The sequence below is a fragment of the Manihot esculenta genome, chromosome 12, assembly GCF_001659605.2.
Source record: "Manihot esculenta cultivar AM560-2 chromosome 12, M.esculenta_v8, whole genome shotgun sequence".
Classification (NCBI taxonomy): domain Eukaryota; kingdom Viridiplantae; phylum Streptophyta; class Magnoliopsida; order Malpighiales; family Euphorbiaceae; genus Manihot; species Manihot esculenta.
The window spans coordinates 5,708,053-5,724,014 of NC_035172.2; the positions used below are offsets into that span (position 1 = coordinate 5,708,053).

A 15,962-nucleotide genomic window follows, 5' to 3' on the forward strand; every position below is an offset into this window, starting at 1 on the left:
TCAGCAAAACCTAGTACTGGTCCATATGAAACGACAACGTATCAATGGAGCAGCAAAAGATATTTTTTGCTCAAGGAAAAAAAAGGAAAAGCCCTTAATGGACCCATGTGATATAAAAATGATGATAAAACCCAAAACCCTACAACTTTGGTAAAATCTCTCCAGTGACTACTGACCCTTTCTTCTTCAACCTCATTTTCAGTCCCTTCTATCTCCATTTCCATCATCACTGCAACTATTCTCTCAGTAAGTAAGTGCCTTAATCTTCTCTCCCTCACACACTCAGCTCTCAATTTCGCTAAATTTTTGTTCTTAGTTACAGTCCCACTGATACTAAGGCGGTGTTTTCATTAACGATTGGTTCATTTTTGTGTTTCTGGAAGTGGAGATTAGAGAGTAGTGGCGAAGTGTAGAATTGTTAATTCATTTCGTTTTTCATTTTTGTTCTTTTGGTATAAATTTTCCTCTCGTGATTCCATTTTTTTGGAGGTTATGTGATTTTTTTCCCTCTTTTCTATAGCTGCGGTCAGACTATGAGGAATCTGGTTTGATTAATTCAAGAACGGCCGTTAAGTTGATTGAAGCGGAGGAGGCACGGATGGAGATGAAGAGAAAATCACCATTTCAGCTTGAAGCCCTTGAGAAATTCTATGCTGGTATTATGTCTGCTGCTATCTGATATTTGTCTCTCCTTTTTTTTGTAATTTCTTTTGGTGAAGGTCTACAGTTATGGGTTTGATTTCTTTGTGTATCCGCTGCTTACTTTTTCGAGAAGCAATATCATTTTCTCCCTTACGATTTTTTTTTATTTGCCCTTTAACAAGTCGAAATTTGGCCTTGTTTTGGCTTTTTATTGATGACGGCGAAATACTATTGAATGCTAAAATTGTCAATTGGAATTTCTTCGGATTGCTATGCGTACTAAATCAAAATTGTAAAATTATATGTGTCATGTTGTTCATTTTCTAAGGTTGGGGTGTTGTTTGAAACAGAACAGAAGTATCCTACTCTTACAGCTATGGAAGAGCTTGCTGCAGTCCTGGACCTGACATTAAAGCAGGTACAGGGATGGTTTGTTGAGAAGAGGAGGAGGGACAAAAGCAAGGATATGTCGATTGAACCCCCTTGTTTGAGCAAGAAACTCTCAGTTGTAAAAGGAAGAAATGGATTGGGAGTTGCCCCTGCTAATAGAAAGATACATAAACAGCAGAACAGTTTGATTGTGCATGCATCTTCAGATGATGCAGACAGGATTCATAAAAATAAGAGGAAGAAGAAGTCAATTCTTATTCAGGATTTTTTGACTCCAGATTATATTTTAAGGAAGATTTTTCGCAAAGATGGTCCTCCCCTTGGTGTCGCATTTGATTCTCTTCCTTCTAGGGCATTACACAATGGTGAAGGTATGAATTTTCAAATAATTATCTGTTGCTGTGTAATTATAGATGTATTACGGTTTTAAGTGACTGATTTTTTTTGCTCTTTAAAGTTATGCATGTAATTGGAATGTTGTATTACTTGTTCTGTTAAAGAATCAGAGTTGTCTGTTGTTCACAACAAATTAAAATTTCAGAAATAATGATAACATTGGTTTTTTATGCTTTGGGAAAAGCAATTATCAACTGCATTTTAAACTTCACCTGTTTCATCCCCTTTTGATGTATTTGATAAACTTTGTGCTACTTTTGTTACTTCTAATTTTATTTCTTTTCTCCCCTCTAACTTGCATTACTCTACATGGTCCTGATACTTGTACTCTTCTTGGACATTTAGACTCCAGAAATTCTAGTGCTACTTGCCAAGAGAATGAAAGAGCAAAAAGGAGAAAGGTACTGCATTAATCTTCTAGATGGGCATAAAAATGCCAAATTGTTACAAAAATCTTTTTCTACTATAGGACGTTGTTTATGAGGTTTCACATATATCTGCACTTTGGACAAAGGTATCCAAGCAGGGCAAATTGAGTTGTCAGGATAATAATGATGATGCTCCTGTGAAGAAACATGGTATTGGCAAAGGTCTGATGACAGTGTGGCGGGCGACAAATCCAAATGGTGGAGATTTTCCTACAGGAATTCCTGTTGCTGACAGGGAAATAGTACCTCAAATATCAACTCCTGTAGCACGAAAACCTCTACGCCAACAGAAAAGAAAACGGCAATTAGTGTCTATAATGGTTAGTCTAGTATCTATTTCCTAGAGTTTTCCCCTCAAAATGCATAGTTGTGCATTTTTTTATCCTTTTGTAAATATATGTGAATCTGATGAACCTTAAATGTGCACCACTGAACGTTTTCTATCTTACTTCAGAAGCAGAGAAGGTTGGAAAATAAATCGCAGCATAGGAGGAAGTTTTCTATTAAACGGAGAGAGGTAATGATATTTCTGTTGCTGGATTGATGCAGTTTAGTTTTACTGGTGTGGCAACATCAACTTAGACTGTCATTTGTAGGTGGAATCTAAAAGGGACGAGTCTCAGAATCATCCTTGCAAAGAAAAATGTGAACTTGCTTTGGAAGGAGTGATATCTCAGGAACGTGCTGATCAATTAACTATGCTATTGGATGATGAAGAGCTAGAGCTGAGAGAATTACAAGCTGGGCCAAATCCACTGACATGTTCGGAACATTGTGCAAACAATAGGCTACATGGTTGTACCCTTTGCAAAGGTCTGTGTGATCTTATGTCTTCTGGAATGCCTCAACCAGTTTTCTACAATTTATTGTATGTAAGGTATACTTGAGTTCTTTTTACCATAAATTTGTGGCTCTCCAGATTTGCTGCCAAAATTTCCTCCAAATTCTGTTAAGATGAAGCAACCATTCGCCAAGCAGCCTTGGGATTCCTCTCCAGAGACAGTGAAAAAACTATTTAAGGTGCATAGGATATGTTAACTTCTAATTGCGTAATGCAATACTCTTCATACGTGGAAGATCTGATTCATTCTCTTTCTTTTGCTTAGAATTTATTTTTTGGTTCTTAAATTGCAAAATTTTCCCAGCAGCAACCTGTATTATGTAATTTTTGCTCTTTTTTTTTTAATTATTGTTTTGTAAGTCATGAGTTCATGATCCTTTCCCCCCAAAAAAAAATCAATATCAAGATATAGTGGTTAACCTCAAATTGTCATTACAAGGACCTGGTCTGAACTATGAACTCTGTGTGTATAAACACTTGGGTTTTAATGTCTAAATTACTCTCTTTTAGTGCCTGTCAGTTCAATGTTGAATTTATCTCTACATTAAGATGGATCCAAGCTACTGATTTTCTCTTGGCTATAAATTTTCTTTGGACACTGATTTTTCTCTCGTCATTGAATTTCTTTTTGTATTAGTTTGGACTTCCATTTTTTTTTTCGGTATTTCCCTTCATGCCCTAATTATAGGCTCCAACATTTATTTGTCGAGCTCCTTGTGTTTTCAAGTACTTTTTTGCTTATATATCTTAGAATAGGGTTGCCCCAGTGTCTGGACAGAGAGAGGGAGAGAGAGACACTTGTTACAGCAGTTCTCATTTAGTTTATGATCAAGAAGTGTTTTGTGGATGGATTTCTGAAAATGATACTGCCTTTTAGTAACATTTGCACAAAGTAGACATTCTTAGCTCTTAAAGATGTAACCTGTTGGTTTCAGGCACAAGAAATTACATTGCACTTGTCAAATCACCCTTGATCTGCTCATGTATTAATTATTTGAAAGCATACATAAGGCTTCTCCAGTTTTGATTATGTTCATAGAGAATTCTTTTACTCCATACCAGAATCTACAAAACGCATTTAGAAGTAAATCCCTCTTCACTTTTGTCCTCTAGCATGTTAATTTGATTAGCTGTTTTAATTGTACTTATGCACACCAGTCTGCGGACTGAAACTAGGAGCATGCTTCTCTACAGTTTCATTAGTGTGATTTTTTGGATATCACACTCATCAAATCTGCTACTGCCAGTGATGAACCCTTTGTCTCTCACTGATTTATTTATGAGCCACAGCAGAACCTTATCCTTTGCTGTTCTAAATGCATACTAACTTGTGTATGATTTATCATTCCCAATGGTGAAGTTTTTCATTTTCCCTTTTACTCTGTAAGTTTTTAGATTATATTGCTAAAGTTAGGCTGATATCTTTTGCAGGTTTTCCATTTTCTTTACACTTATTCTGTTGCAATTGATATTTGCCCCTTCACTCTTGATGAATTTGCTCAAGCATTCTATGATAAGGTTAATTCTCAGATTATATCTTTTGCTTACCATGTATTTTGGTTCAATTTCTCACTGCCAGTTTATTTTTCTTGGCATTTAGATTTCAAATTTTTTGAATTAATGTTTGCATTTTCTTTCAGGATTCTTTGTTACTTGGAAAACTTCATGTGGCCCTTCTGAAGCTTCTTTTATCTGATGTGGAAAAGGAGATTAATAGTGGATTTCTTCCCCAGTTGAGCATATCTTGTCAGTTTCTTGCACTTATTCATTCGGTGAGTAGGGAACTCTGCATCTGTAAGCCATTAACAAGAATTTGATTTTTTATTCTACTCTTTCTGTGAAAATTGTCGTTGTTGTTGCAATGTTTTCTGAAGTCCATAACTGAAGCATGCCCTAGTCTACTTTTTACTATATTTTCACGCTCTCTAATCTTCCATTTATTGTTTTTTTGTCTGAATAAAACCCAGCATGTTAAATTTTAAGTGGTTATTCTTAAATCAACAGTTATTTTTCATAGAGCACTTATTCGAGCAGCCTCTCTGTTGATAATATAATAGCAAAGAAGGTGTTAAGCTGCTCATATATTGATCACCTTTTGTCCTTCAGACTCCTGAGGCGTTTCCTTGAAGCTGGTCCAGTAAGCCTAAGCACGATGTTAACATAAAAAGGAAGAAAAGGGAAATGATGGGTTCTTTTTCCCGGAGAACAGACCACACACACACACACACACGCACACAATGACATTGCTTCACAATAATAATGTACTGGGAAATGAAGAGATGTCTATCTGTGTGTCTCTGCCTTGCTATTTATTGGGTTGAGTTCGAGTTACTTCGTTTGACTCAAATGGCAAATCAGAGTTGCAGTGTGCCAAGGCTCTTGGCATGCTAGTCACTTGGTCTAACACTCATAGCATAGTCAGGCAGGCTACCTAATTGAGTCGTGCACCTTACTTCCTAGGCATGAACCTTTTTCCAAGTGCAAGGCACAACATAGGTGTCTTCCGTTACATTTTCCAATTTTTTTTATTTATTTGATGTGATTTTATCTATTCTATTGATATTAGGTTGGGTACTAGTATACTGTAAATTGTTATACAACAGTCAATTGAATTGGAAGCATCTAGAAAAGAACAAAGGCAAGGACTCAATAGGTGGTATGAGATTTAAGTTGGAATGACACTGAGGGAAAAAAAAGAAGGGAAAGACAAAAGCTACTCAGATCAATGATTTGAATGTTGAGGGTCCTACCAGTAAATATTAAAGTTGCTCAAAGCAATGATTTGATGTGTATATCTTTGTAGTGAACCCATTACATACTAATGGGGAGAAATTTCTTCTTATCAGAAGCATTTCAACAATTCCTTTTCATGGGCCTTAGCAGACCCTCTGTATTTATGATCACATTTTGAATATTGTAAAGAAGAATGTAAGAAATTTATCCGTGTGAAATGCATCTGCTTAGCTATTTCTTTTCCTCGTATTGAGTGTGGAGTATCTATCTTTTGCTTTAGAAAAAAATAACTCTCGTTTATTTTGTTTTATTTTCTCTCTTTTTGGGGGGTTAGGGTGTTTGCATAATTAAATTTCCATTTTCTTTTTATTCTAATACAAGTCCTTTTTTTGTGTCCATGTATGATTCTTCATTATTGGCAGGTTGAAGCTCAAGAATTTGTTGTAGAGTTCTGGAGGAAGTCTCTCAATCCCCTTACATGGACAGAAATAATGCGTCAAGTCTTGGTTGCAGCTGGTTTTGGTTCAAGGCAAGGTTCATTGCATAGGGAATCCCTTAGTAAGGTATAATTGGTTAGGTTGCATTACTGATGAATATGTTGTTGATCTCTTTCCTTTTTTTAATCTATTATATGCAAAATATGCTCCTTCTCATTGCTGTCCATTTTTATATGTAACGTGTCTAAGGGAAATGAAGTACGTTAAAGGGATCTTGCTCTCTTTTTTTTTCACAGGAGATGAGCCTCATGGTGAAGTATGGCCTACGTCCTGGAACTTTGAAGGGTGAATTGTTTAAACTGTTGTCAGAGAGAGGAAATAATGGATTGAAAGTTCCTGACTTGGCAAAGTCATTGCAGGTAAGTTACTGGAATTAAAGAGGTCGTGCTTGAATTTTTTTTTTTTTTTTTTTTTTTGAGTTCTCCATGTAATATTAATGATGAGTTTTTTATTTTGTTTTGAAGATCACAGAACTAACTGTTGGTAAGACGACTGAGGAACTAGAACTTCTAATAAGTTCTACTCTTTCAAGTGATATTACTTTATTTGAAAAGATCTCACCATCTGCTTATCGTCTGCGCATTAGTACTCTTTCAAAAGAAACCAATGATTTTCAATCTGATAATGAGGACTCTGGAAGTGTTCATGATGACTTCAATGATTGTGGAACATGTAGCAGCAGTGATTCTGAGTGTGACTCAGATAATACCAATTCAAGAAAACCTAAGTATAGTAACCATCATGGAAGAAAAAAGAACATGTTGACTATTTACAATGAAATTGATGAAAGCCACCCAGGAGAAGTGTGGTTGCTAGGACTCATGGAAGGTGAATATTCAGATTTAAGCATTGAGGAAAAGTTGAATGCTTTGGTGGCTCTGATTGATCTCCTCAGTGCTGGATCTAGTATTAGAATGGAGGTAATGCGAATAAGTTGGCGTAATTAAGATTTCAAGAATTCCCTTCGTCTTCTTCTTCTTCTTCTTCTTCTGATGCCTCCCCCTCCCTCTCCCTCTCTCATGTACTATATCAGGTGACCTATAAATGAAAATTCCAAACATTCCTACAGTTAGTTCATTTTCAAGTAGATATGATATTATTTTTCGAATTGTTCTTGGTTGACAAACTATTTTTTTGTGTGATGATTTAATACAACAAAGTCTAGGGAACTAAATCATTTTGTTTTATTATATTCTAGGATTTTATTGCCTTTACTTTTGTCTTTAATTTTCATTGTCCTTGACTAGTTTAACTTGAGCTTCTTAAAGGCTTTGTTGTCATGACTGATTGTCTCGCTCCCATATATTTAACCTAGAAATAATTTTTATTCGATTTTAGGGATTGATATATTTTATTGTAATGCTTCTTTCCATTTTCAGGATGTAAAAAGACCTGCTGTTGAATCTGTTCCAAAAATGCATCATTATGGCTCTGGAGCAAAAATAAAGAGATCATCATTGAAGCAAGATAACTTGCCCAGGCCATCCTGGGTCCATGTTGGACAACTGGATAATTCAAGAGAATCATATTCATTATCTACATCTCGCCCAATTGATTCTTCTGCCTTAATCGTAAGGTTTAATGAAGGGGAAAAGGCCCCTGGCAAAGGCATGAAAGAGACAGGAGGGGTCGATTTACATCCACTTCAGTCTATCTTCTTGGGTTCTGATCGTAGGCACAATAGATATTGGCTTTTCTTGGGCCCTTGTAATTCACATGATCCTGGCCATAAGAGAGTTTATTTTGAATCTTCTGAAGATGGTCACTGGGAAGTGATTGATACCCAAGAGGTATCCTTATATAGGCTTTACTCAAATTTTTGAATCTTGTACCTTTAGATCCCACTTGTGTACAGAAAACTATTTACTTTATCATAGCTTTTATATTTATTATATATTATATTTTTTAGTGTTGATCGTTTTGTGCCTGTTCATGTCTATCCAACTGCAGGCATTGCGTGGTTTGTTGTCAATTTTGGATGACAGAGGAACACGAGAGGCTCGCCTTATTGAATCATTGGAGAAGCGGGAAGCTTTTCTTTGCCAAGAGATGGCAAGAAACGTGGTAAATCATGCTGAAAACAGACACTTGACTCGATCAGATCAACTTGAGCTGGAAATAATCAGAGAAGACAGTACATCTCCAGTGTCTGATGTAGACAACAACCTGAGCCTTACTGAGGTCATGAAAGATTCTTTGCCTCCATGTGGTGCAATAATTCTTGGAGGGAAGAAAGAGGAAGAAGACAACAGGAAATGGAGCTGTCTTCAGGAGTTTGATGCATGGTTATGGAATAATTTTTACTGTGATCTTAATGCTGTTAAACGTATCAAGAGGTCTTATTTTGAATCACTTACTAGATGTGAAACTTGTCATGATCTGTACTGGAGAGATGAGAAACACTGTAGGATTTGTCATACGACGTTTGAACTTGATTTTGACCTTGAAGAAAGATATGCTATCCATTCAGCCACATGTAGAGAGAAAGGAGTCAAAGAAATGTTGCCAAAACATAAAGTTCTGCCATCACAGTTGCAATCATTGAAAGCTGCAGTCCATGCAATTGAGGTGTGCTGTTGTTGATTAATGTTTTTGTGCTGCTTTAATTTCTATATATTCAAGCAAATCATGAAGATAGCACTAACTTTTTCCGTTTGTAATTTGTATGAGAATGGTTTACACTTGGTATTCTCTTTGTGCTACGTGCATAAAATCTTACATGCTATCTTTTTCCTTTTTTTTTTTTTTTTTTCAATTTACTATTGTTGTCAATTCTCACCATTCTGTTTTTGACATTGTGTACAGTTAGCGATGCCAGAAGAAGCTTTGCTGGGAGCTTGGACAAAGTCTGCTCATAGGTTGTGGGTCAAACGGCTTAGACGCACCTCATCTTTGGCAGAGCTTTTGCAGGTACTTTCTAGATTTTTTCGATTATATTTTAACAAAGGAATATGATATCTAGGTTGAACATTTTTTGTTTGTGACCAGTGCCAGGGGGTGTTGATTGGCTAATAGATTAATTTACTCTTGCAGGTTGTTGCTGATTTTGTTGCCGCAATTAATGAGGATTGGTTATGTCAATGTGATGTCGTGCATGATTCCAATACTCCTATGGAAGAAATTATTGCATGCTTTCCAGCTATGCCTCAAACGTCATCCGCACTTGCTCTCTGGTTGGTGAAATTGGATGACTTAATTTCTCCATATTTGGAAAGCATTCAGTGTGGAAACAATCAGGAAAGTGGAACCAAATGTACAGGTATTTTTAGGAGCGTCTGATCTTGTTCTGTATGGTGTTGAAATTTTGTTTAATTAATGTTGAACATGTTTTCCTTCTGTTCTTCATTATATATTATACTTCTATTTAAAAAATTTATGACACCAACTTTCCCAGAATTGATTATTTTATTTTATTTTATTTTGGGTTACTATTTCGCAAGTGTGAAGCTGTGCTGCTTTACCAATCTATACCCTTCATAGCGTTACAAGCAGGACAAAAGACGCACTTGTTAATTACGCTTGCATATTTTTTATTATTCCTCCCAACATCCTGACCAGCACTATGGAAAAGGAGGGGTTTACATGACACTGAATAACTTGATTTGTTTGCATTAGTCATGAATGGGTATTGAACATTTTATTTCTGCATACAAAATCTACAATTGGAATACAGTTTTGTGATCTCGTTCCTATTAAGGAGGTTGAAAAATTGCAATCTTGTTATCCTGATTGGAAGATTAGGTGTGATGATCTTTAGTTTAGGTGATACCCAGCTCTTCATGCGTTGAATTTCATAAATTGCTGAACTTTATTTCAGGCAAGCAAGCTTCTACGCTTGGAGCTCACAGCCATGACATTTGATGTTCGAGAGGAGTGTTGCTATTGTATCTGCCCCTGTTCCAAGAACGGTTGAAACAATTGCAAGCTTCACCGCCATTTGCTTTTGAGGAGCATCATTATAAATGCATTTGTGGTATGAATGTTAATGGCTGAAAGCAATATATACGAAGTTTGTATAGCGCAGAGCTTTGAATATTTCCTTTTTTTTTTACCGTTGCTGTACTAGGCAGTGAAGAGCGAATTAGATTTTGTACAGCATTAAAATAGACATCATAATCAGGAAATTTTAGTATTTGGTACATATGCTTACCATGACCCTTAGTAGCAAAAGTAAATAACAAGGATTCCTCTGTTCTCTTGTAGAAAAAAAAAGGGTAAACTTGCTACTTGTGGTATTTGGTGGAATCAAATTTTGATATTGTTCGACAGAGTCCATTTTTGTCGAGGGAAAATATTATATTGTGATTGTAAACAATGCAGTTTCCTCCATTAATTCCTTTACAGTTGTCTACTCTTTTGCCTTTTCCTTTGTGGAAAAGGATGAATTAGTCATTTTTCTCTAAATCAGTTGAAGGGTGATAGGATTTTTTTTTTTTTTATTGGGTGAAAAATATGTAGTTTCATTTATATAAAAAAAATTGCTGTGGTCTTTATGTAATTCTTAAAATAAATGTGGGAAAGTTTGTTATTGTCTCTAGCTTTTACAATAATGTAGAAATTTAAGTTATTTCATTTTTAATTTTTATTCTATTAAAATTTGAAGTTTCTATTTTGCCTTTAAACATAATAAAAAAGGAGTGCCAAAAAAAAAAAAAAACCTAGAATATCACATTTACTGTATCAATTCAGTTCCGATTAGTTTAACATTTGAACTTTCTTTTCATTGGTTAAAAATGAGTTTCAACTCATTTTAGCATTTGAATCAGAATTTGTTAAAAAAAAAAAACTAAAGTTATCAAATTTAAATGGCTAAGGTATTTTCTGGACATTATTCAGGTCTCTTTTCTTCAGTGATTGCCCTGTAAGCATTGTTAGAAAAAAGAAAATCAGAATTTCATTTATAACTTTCTTTTTTTCTCCGTCGTGGAACAACCACCTGGTTTCCTACCAGTGCCATGTCCTGCCATCTGGGAAGCAATTGAATGTTTCACACGTTCAAAAAAGAGAAAGGAAACATTCAACACGTTCAAAAAAGAGAAAGGAAACATTCAACACGTTCAAAAAAGAGAAATGCTAGGTGAGTGATTATCTAATTCTAAAATTGAATGAAAAGTATTTATTATATTTTAATTATTATATTTTTAAATTAATAAAATAAAGAATATTAAATAATCACTTAAAAAATAACGGTGGTTAGCATATTTCTTCACAAAAAAAAAAACCATCAAGTCTTCTCCTTTCACTGCTTTGCATGCTATTATTAGAGCTCCTTAAATAATATCAAATGCACTTTAAATCAGGAAATCAATGTAGAAAGGACCTAACTTTATTAAATAAGTTTGTGTAGATCGTAAAATGATAATATTTCTGAATGAGTGGGGAGGAAAAGTAATTAATGTAAGTAACGAGGAGTATAAGTGAAATTTAACCCCCCCCCCCCTTTCTTGCTTGTAACAAACACACCCTTTTCCATAAAAACAACTCAACCCACTTCCTAACGAATTAATCGTATTTGTAAATTATTTCAGCAAGGAAAAAAAATATTATTGGCATTTTTATCAAATTTAAGCCAGAGCTTGTGCCTAATAAAAAATATGAAGATTTACAATTTAATTTTTAAATATTGTCATTATTATTAAATTAGTTTCTGCATTTTTAAAAATATGTTAAAACGTTTTTATATTTTTTTTTCGTTAACGAAATAGTCATTCTAGCTTTTTTTCCATTAAAAATAAATAAAAAATAAGAAAAAATTTTTAAAATCTAATTTTACTCTCAAATAAAACTTCTTATTTAGCATTTGGATATTATTATTATTAATAAGTCGGTTTCTATATTTTTAAAAATTTATTAAAACGTCTCTATTAAAATATCTGTATCACTTTTTTTCGTCAACAAAATAGTTTCTCCTCAAAAAAGAAGAAAGAAGAAGAATCTCCTCCTTAAAAAAGAAGAATAAAAAGAAAATTGAAAAAGAATCAGAGAAGAAGAAGAAAAAGAAGAACAAAAAAAGAAGAGGAGGAGAAAGAATCAATAAAGAAAAAGAAAAAGGAAGAAAAAGAAGAAAAAAAATGAGATAATTTGATTTTTTGTTATATTTTTAACGGTAAAAATAAACGGAATAACTTATTTATTAATGGATAGAAAAGATAACAACGTTTTAATATATTTCTGACATATATGAACTGATTTATTATTAATAATAATACTCAGAGACTAAATTATAAATTCCCTTAAAAAATACCAAATAAATAAAATACCTGAATTGAAATGTCATAATTTATTTTTTAAATTAAAAATTAACTAATGTAGTTTTTTATATCATAATAATTAAATACTCTTTTCATTTTATTATTTTTATCATACTTTTTATTTATCTTAAAATTATTATTATTTTTTAATTATAATAATATATAAATGGACTGATATAATCATATTATGCACAAAATTGCAATATAATATTACAATAGGATATAAATTACCTATTATTTTATATAAAAATTTTTATATACAATATAATATTACAATAGTATATTGATTTTTCACAATTATTTTAAATTTAATTATCATTATTATAATATATTATTATATATTACAGATATATTTTTCTTTTATTATATTACAGATTTTTCACTCTAAATAAATATTGATGACCGCTGGATTCCTTCACCCCGGGCCAGGGGCTTGACCACAGCCCAAGGCCCATGACGTAGAGGCCCACACACCTGATATACATAACAAGCCTGGCTCATCCAACCCTCAAGGCCGGGCTCGACCCATCTTCTTCACCCAAGCCGGCCCGGCCCACACGAAGTGTAATACCCGGCTAGACCCCGGTATCGGAATTCCTACGTTCCGGCGGATTTTCCGTTGGAAGTCGGGATTCGAGGATGTCGGAGCTTGCCCTAAGGGTATAAGAAAGGTTTTTAAGATGTTTTTTAAGTGTTTTTTTTCATGTTTGCATGTTTTGAGTTAAGAAAATTGAGTTTTGACATGAAAAGGCCAAGGGGACAAAAGCCAGGTTCGGCCGCCGAAGGTGAAGTTCGGCCGCCGAAAGTTGCATGGTTTTGCATGCACGTTAGGCCGCCGAAGGAAGAGTCGGTTGGCCACTACAAAAGCCCCTTTGCCCGAGACTTGAGTGTTAAACACTCTGTTTTTGGGTCAAAGGTAGGTTCAAGCTCTCCTTGGTGTGATTTTTCATGTTTTCCTCAAATCTTGCATGTTTTAACTTGATTTGAGCTTTGTTTTAGAGTTTTGAGCAAAAGGAAGCAAAGTTGAGTACTTGGAGATTTTGAGTGAGTTTTCCCCCATCTCCAAGCTTGGATCATCAATCCTCTAGTTCTTCAAGAGGTAAGCATGGATCCTCACCTCCCCTTATGTTTAAAGCAAGTTTTAGAAGTTTTGGAGAGGTTTATGGCATGTTTTGGGTATAAGCATGAGTTTGAGCATATGTTAATCATATGAGTTAGTATGAGTTTTGTTGTTGTTTTTGGGGTTTGAGCTAGTTTTTAGGCCCCTATATGCATGAGATATGTTATATGCTAGTTGAGAAGTGTTGGTATGCATGTTATGGGTGTTTGATAGGAGTTTGGAGGCTGAGAGCATGAGTTGTGCTCGGATTCTGCCTTTCTGGAGAATCCAGGTTCGGCCGCCGAAGCAAGGTTCGGCCGCCGAACCCCTTGTGGAGGCAGTTTCGGCTGCCAAACCTTGCCCCCGAAAGCTAGGCTTTTGGGTGAGAAAGAGACTTTCGGCCGCCGAAAGAGGGAGTTCGGCCGCCGAAAGTGCATGAGTTTCGTCTCTGGACGAGACTTTCGACCGCCGAAGGTGCCGCCGAACATGCATGAGTTTCGTCTCTGGAGAGAGGTTTCGGCCGCCGAACCAGCCGCCAAAAGTGCCCAGTCCAGCCTTCTTTTGCCCATTTTGCCATGCATGCCTATGATGTTTTAGAGGGGTTTTGGGGAGATATTAAGAGTTATGTTTAAGTAAGTTTGGTCCTCATTTGAGTCCACCTGTGTAGGAACGGACCCGAGAGACCAAGGAGGCCCACAGAGTTAGAGTTACAGAGACTGCTCAGCAGTTGACAGAGGTGAGTGGAACAGAACTTTATTTTAAAAGTTAAGAATTGTTTTAGCATGATTCATGCATCATTATGCCATGTGTATGTAGGATGCTTTGCATTAGTATTCATCAAGTTGATGCATTGCATTATTACTTGTATATGTGGATTGGACCGAGGCGATCTCAATAGCCCATAAGTCTGTCATTATTGTATGTCCTGTGTGAGCTCCTTTGGGGCCGGGCATGTTACTTGGATAAGTCCTGTGAGAGCCCTTCTTGGGTCGGGCACCATGAGTAGAGTAGTGAAAGTCCTGTGTGAGCTTCCTTTGGAGGCCGGGCACTGACAGAGGGAGTTTTGGGGTCATGTCCAATCTGAGCTGTGAAATGTTTGTGCAGTGACGCATTTCATTATAGCATCTTTTTAATGTTTTTATGGTTTCCGCTCACTGGGCTTTAGTAGCTCATCCCTCTCCCTAACCCCATTTTTCAGGGCCTCAGAGAAGAGAAAGAGAAAGAGTCAGCAAGGGTAAAAGACATATGTAATAGTATAGAATAGTGGGCATGATAATGATGTACAGTACAGAGTTTATGTAATGTATAGAAATGATGTAATAGCAAGTTATATAATGAGGTATAGAATTGTGCTTGGCCCTAGTGTATGTTTATCCCTTTGCACATGATCATTTTATGATTGAGATAATGTTGTGATGATGATGCGCTAGGCTTGGTGCATGGTAGTCTTTCTATCTCTGTAGTTACTGTATGGTACCATTGCAGGTATCACTCTTCGAGTGCATACAGACAGAGCATGCATAGTCCAGGCTTAGTTGATGAGAAAAGTTTCAAGAAAAGAAAAGATAGGCAAGCAAAGAAAATAAAAAAAAAAATAGAGAAGAGTAAGTAACAGTTTTAAGCTGAAGTATGATCATGTATGGGTTTTATCAGGTACACAGAGTTGACAGTAGGCTTACTACGGGTCCCGGCGGCCTTAAGCCGATCTGGATCCTAGTGCCGGTGATGGTCCGGTAAGCGGGCTGTTACACGAAGCATGCCCTCTCCACTCAGGCTTAGCGTCCGGCCCAACTCTCGGTCCTGCACGAGGGGAATCAGAGGCCGTTACGCATGGAGCAGGCGGCTGATACCCTAGTACCTCCGAATCCGCATGGCAGAGACGCGTGGCCCAATCCTGGAGAGACCTTTACACGTCACCAGCAAGCAAGACAATGTATAAAATAGGAGTCCCCTCCTCAGAAAGCTTAAGCCTTATTCAGTAATACAAAACCCTTGTAAAACCCTATTCTATTGGATCTCAGATCATCAATTGGCGCCGTCTGTGGGAAACGAAGGAGATCTTTTCATCACCGGAGTTTTCACTTTCAAAACCCACTGAGATCCACAATGGCAAACCACCAAGAAAGCAACCTTAATATTCCAAATGACCTGAGCTCTGCCCAAGAGGGGCAGCAGTTCTCCTTTTCTAGCCCTACAACGTTGAATAACCAAACACCTATTTCTCTTAATCCCTCGCCAAGCTTGGCAGGGAATACTCCCACCATGACCCTGTCTAACCAAGACATTCAAACCATGGCTCTCCAGCTACAAACCACTGCTCACTGGTTGGGGCAGATAATGCAACAAAGGGGACTTAGCACCCCAGTAAACGCACTCCCAGTAGTGGAGGAACCCAGAACCGATGAACCCCAACCTACCTCTGCCCGCCTCCAAACTAACAACCACGATGCCGGAGAAGAGGAAGAACCGGAGGCCCGAATCCATGGGAGAAGGGCAAGAGAGTTGATAGAAAATGAAGAGGTGGACGACTATTCTGCTGAAACAACTAGGGAAACGAGAACTGAAACAGAGGAGGAAGAATGTAGTTTGGGCAAAAGATCCAGCCCGGAAGACGAGAAAATGAACCAAAAGCTGAAAAGGTTGAAGGAGCAGCTCCTAGCCGAGCTAGGTAAGAAAGATCAGAGT

General features: G+C 36.4%; 1 protein-coding gene and 1 non-coding gene across 6 annotated transcripts; both read left to right on the forward strand.

Annotated features, from left to right (window-relative positions):
* The first annotated feature begins 102 nt into the window (after nt 1-102).
* Nucleotides 103-10,195, forward strand: LOC110628437 (homeobox-DDT domain protein RLT3). 5 transcript variants are annotated; one of them, XM_043948845.1, is made up of 18 exons: nt 103-250; nt 521-656; nt 993-1,403; nt 1,774-1,829; nt 1,943-2,176; nt 2,311-2,373; nt 2,453-2,669; nt 2,776-2,876; nt 4,129-4,215; nt 4,338-4,469; nt 5,853-5,993; nt 6,164-6,286; nt 6,392-6,847; nt 7,307-7,717; nt 7,878-8,495; nt 8,733-8,837; nt 8,961-9,186; nt 9,745-10,195. In XM_043948845.1, exons 2-18 carry the CDS (start codon nt 599-601, stop codon nt 9,786-9,788), a joined length of 3,483 nt encoding a protein of 1,160 aa, XP_043804780.1. In that variant the 5' UTR covers nt 103-250; nt 521-598; the 3' UTR covers nt 9,789-10,195. The 5 variants fall into 5 exon arrangements, with proteins under 5 accessions (XP_043804780.1, XP_043804779.1, XP_043804781.1 ...); XM_043948844.1 differs by having other exon boundaries at nt 531-656; XM_043948846.1 differs by having other exon boundaries at nt 120-246; nt 531-656.
* LOC122721434 lies at nt 4,726-4,851 on the forward strand. The gene has a single exon (XR_006348113.1). It is a non-coding gene; the product is annotated as a small nucleolar RNA snoR77 (small nucleolar RNA).
* Nucleotides 10,196-15,962: the final 5,767 nt, after the last annotated feature.

Bases quoted from the DNA above. Each gene is read 5' to 3' on its own strand.
- LOC110628437 (XM_043948845.1), top strand. From the start codon at position 599: ATGGAGATGAAGAGAAAATCACCATTTCAGCTTGAAGCCCTTGAGAAA. The intron at 1,404-1,773 runs GTATGAATTTTC...TTGGACATTTAG, and splicing joins GGCATTACACAATGGTGAAG to ACTCCAGAAATTCTAGTGCT. The intron at 1,830-1,942 runs GTACTGCATTAA...CTTTGGACAAAG, and splicing joins AAAGAGCAAAAAGGAGAAAG to GTATCCAAGCAGGGCAAATT.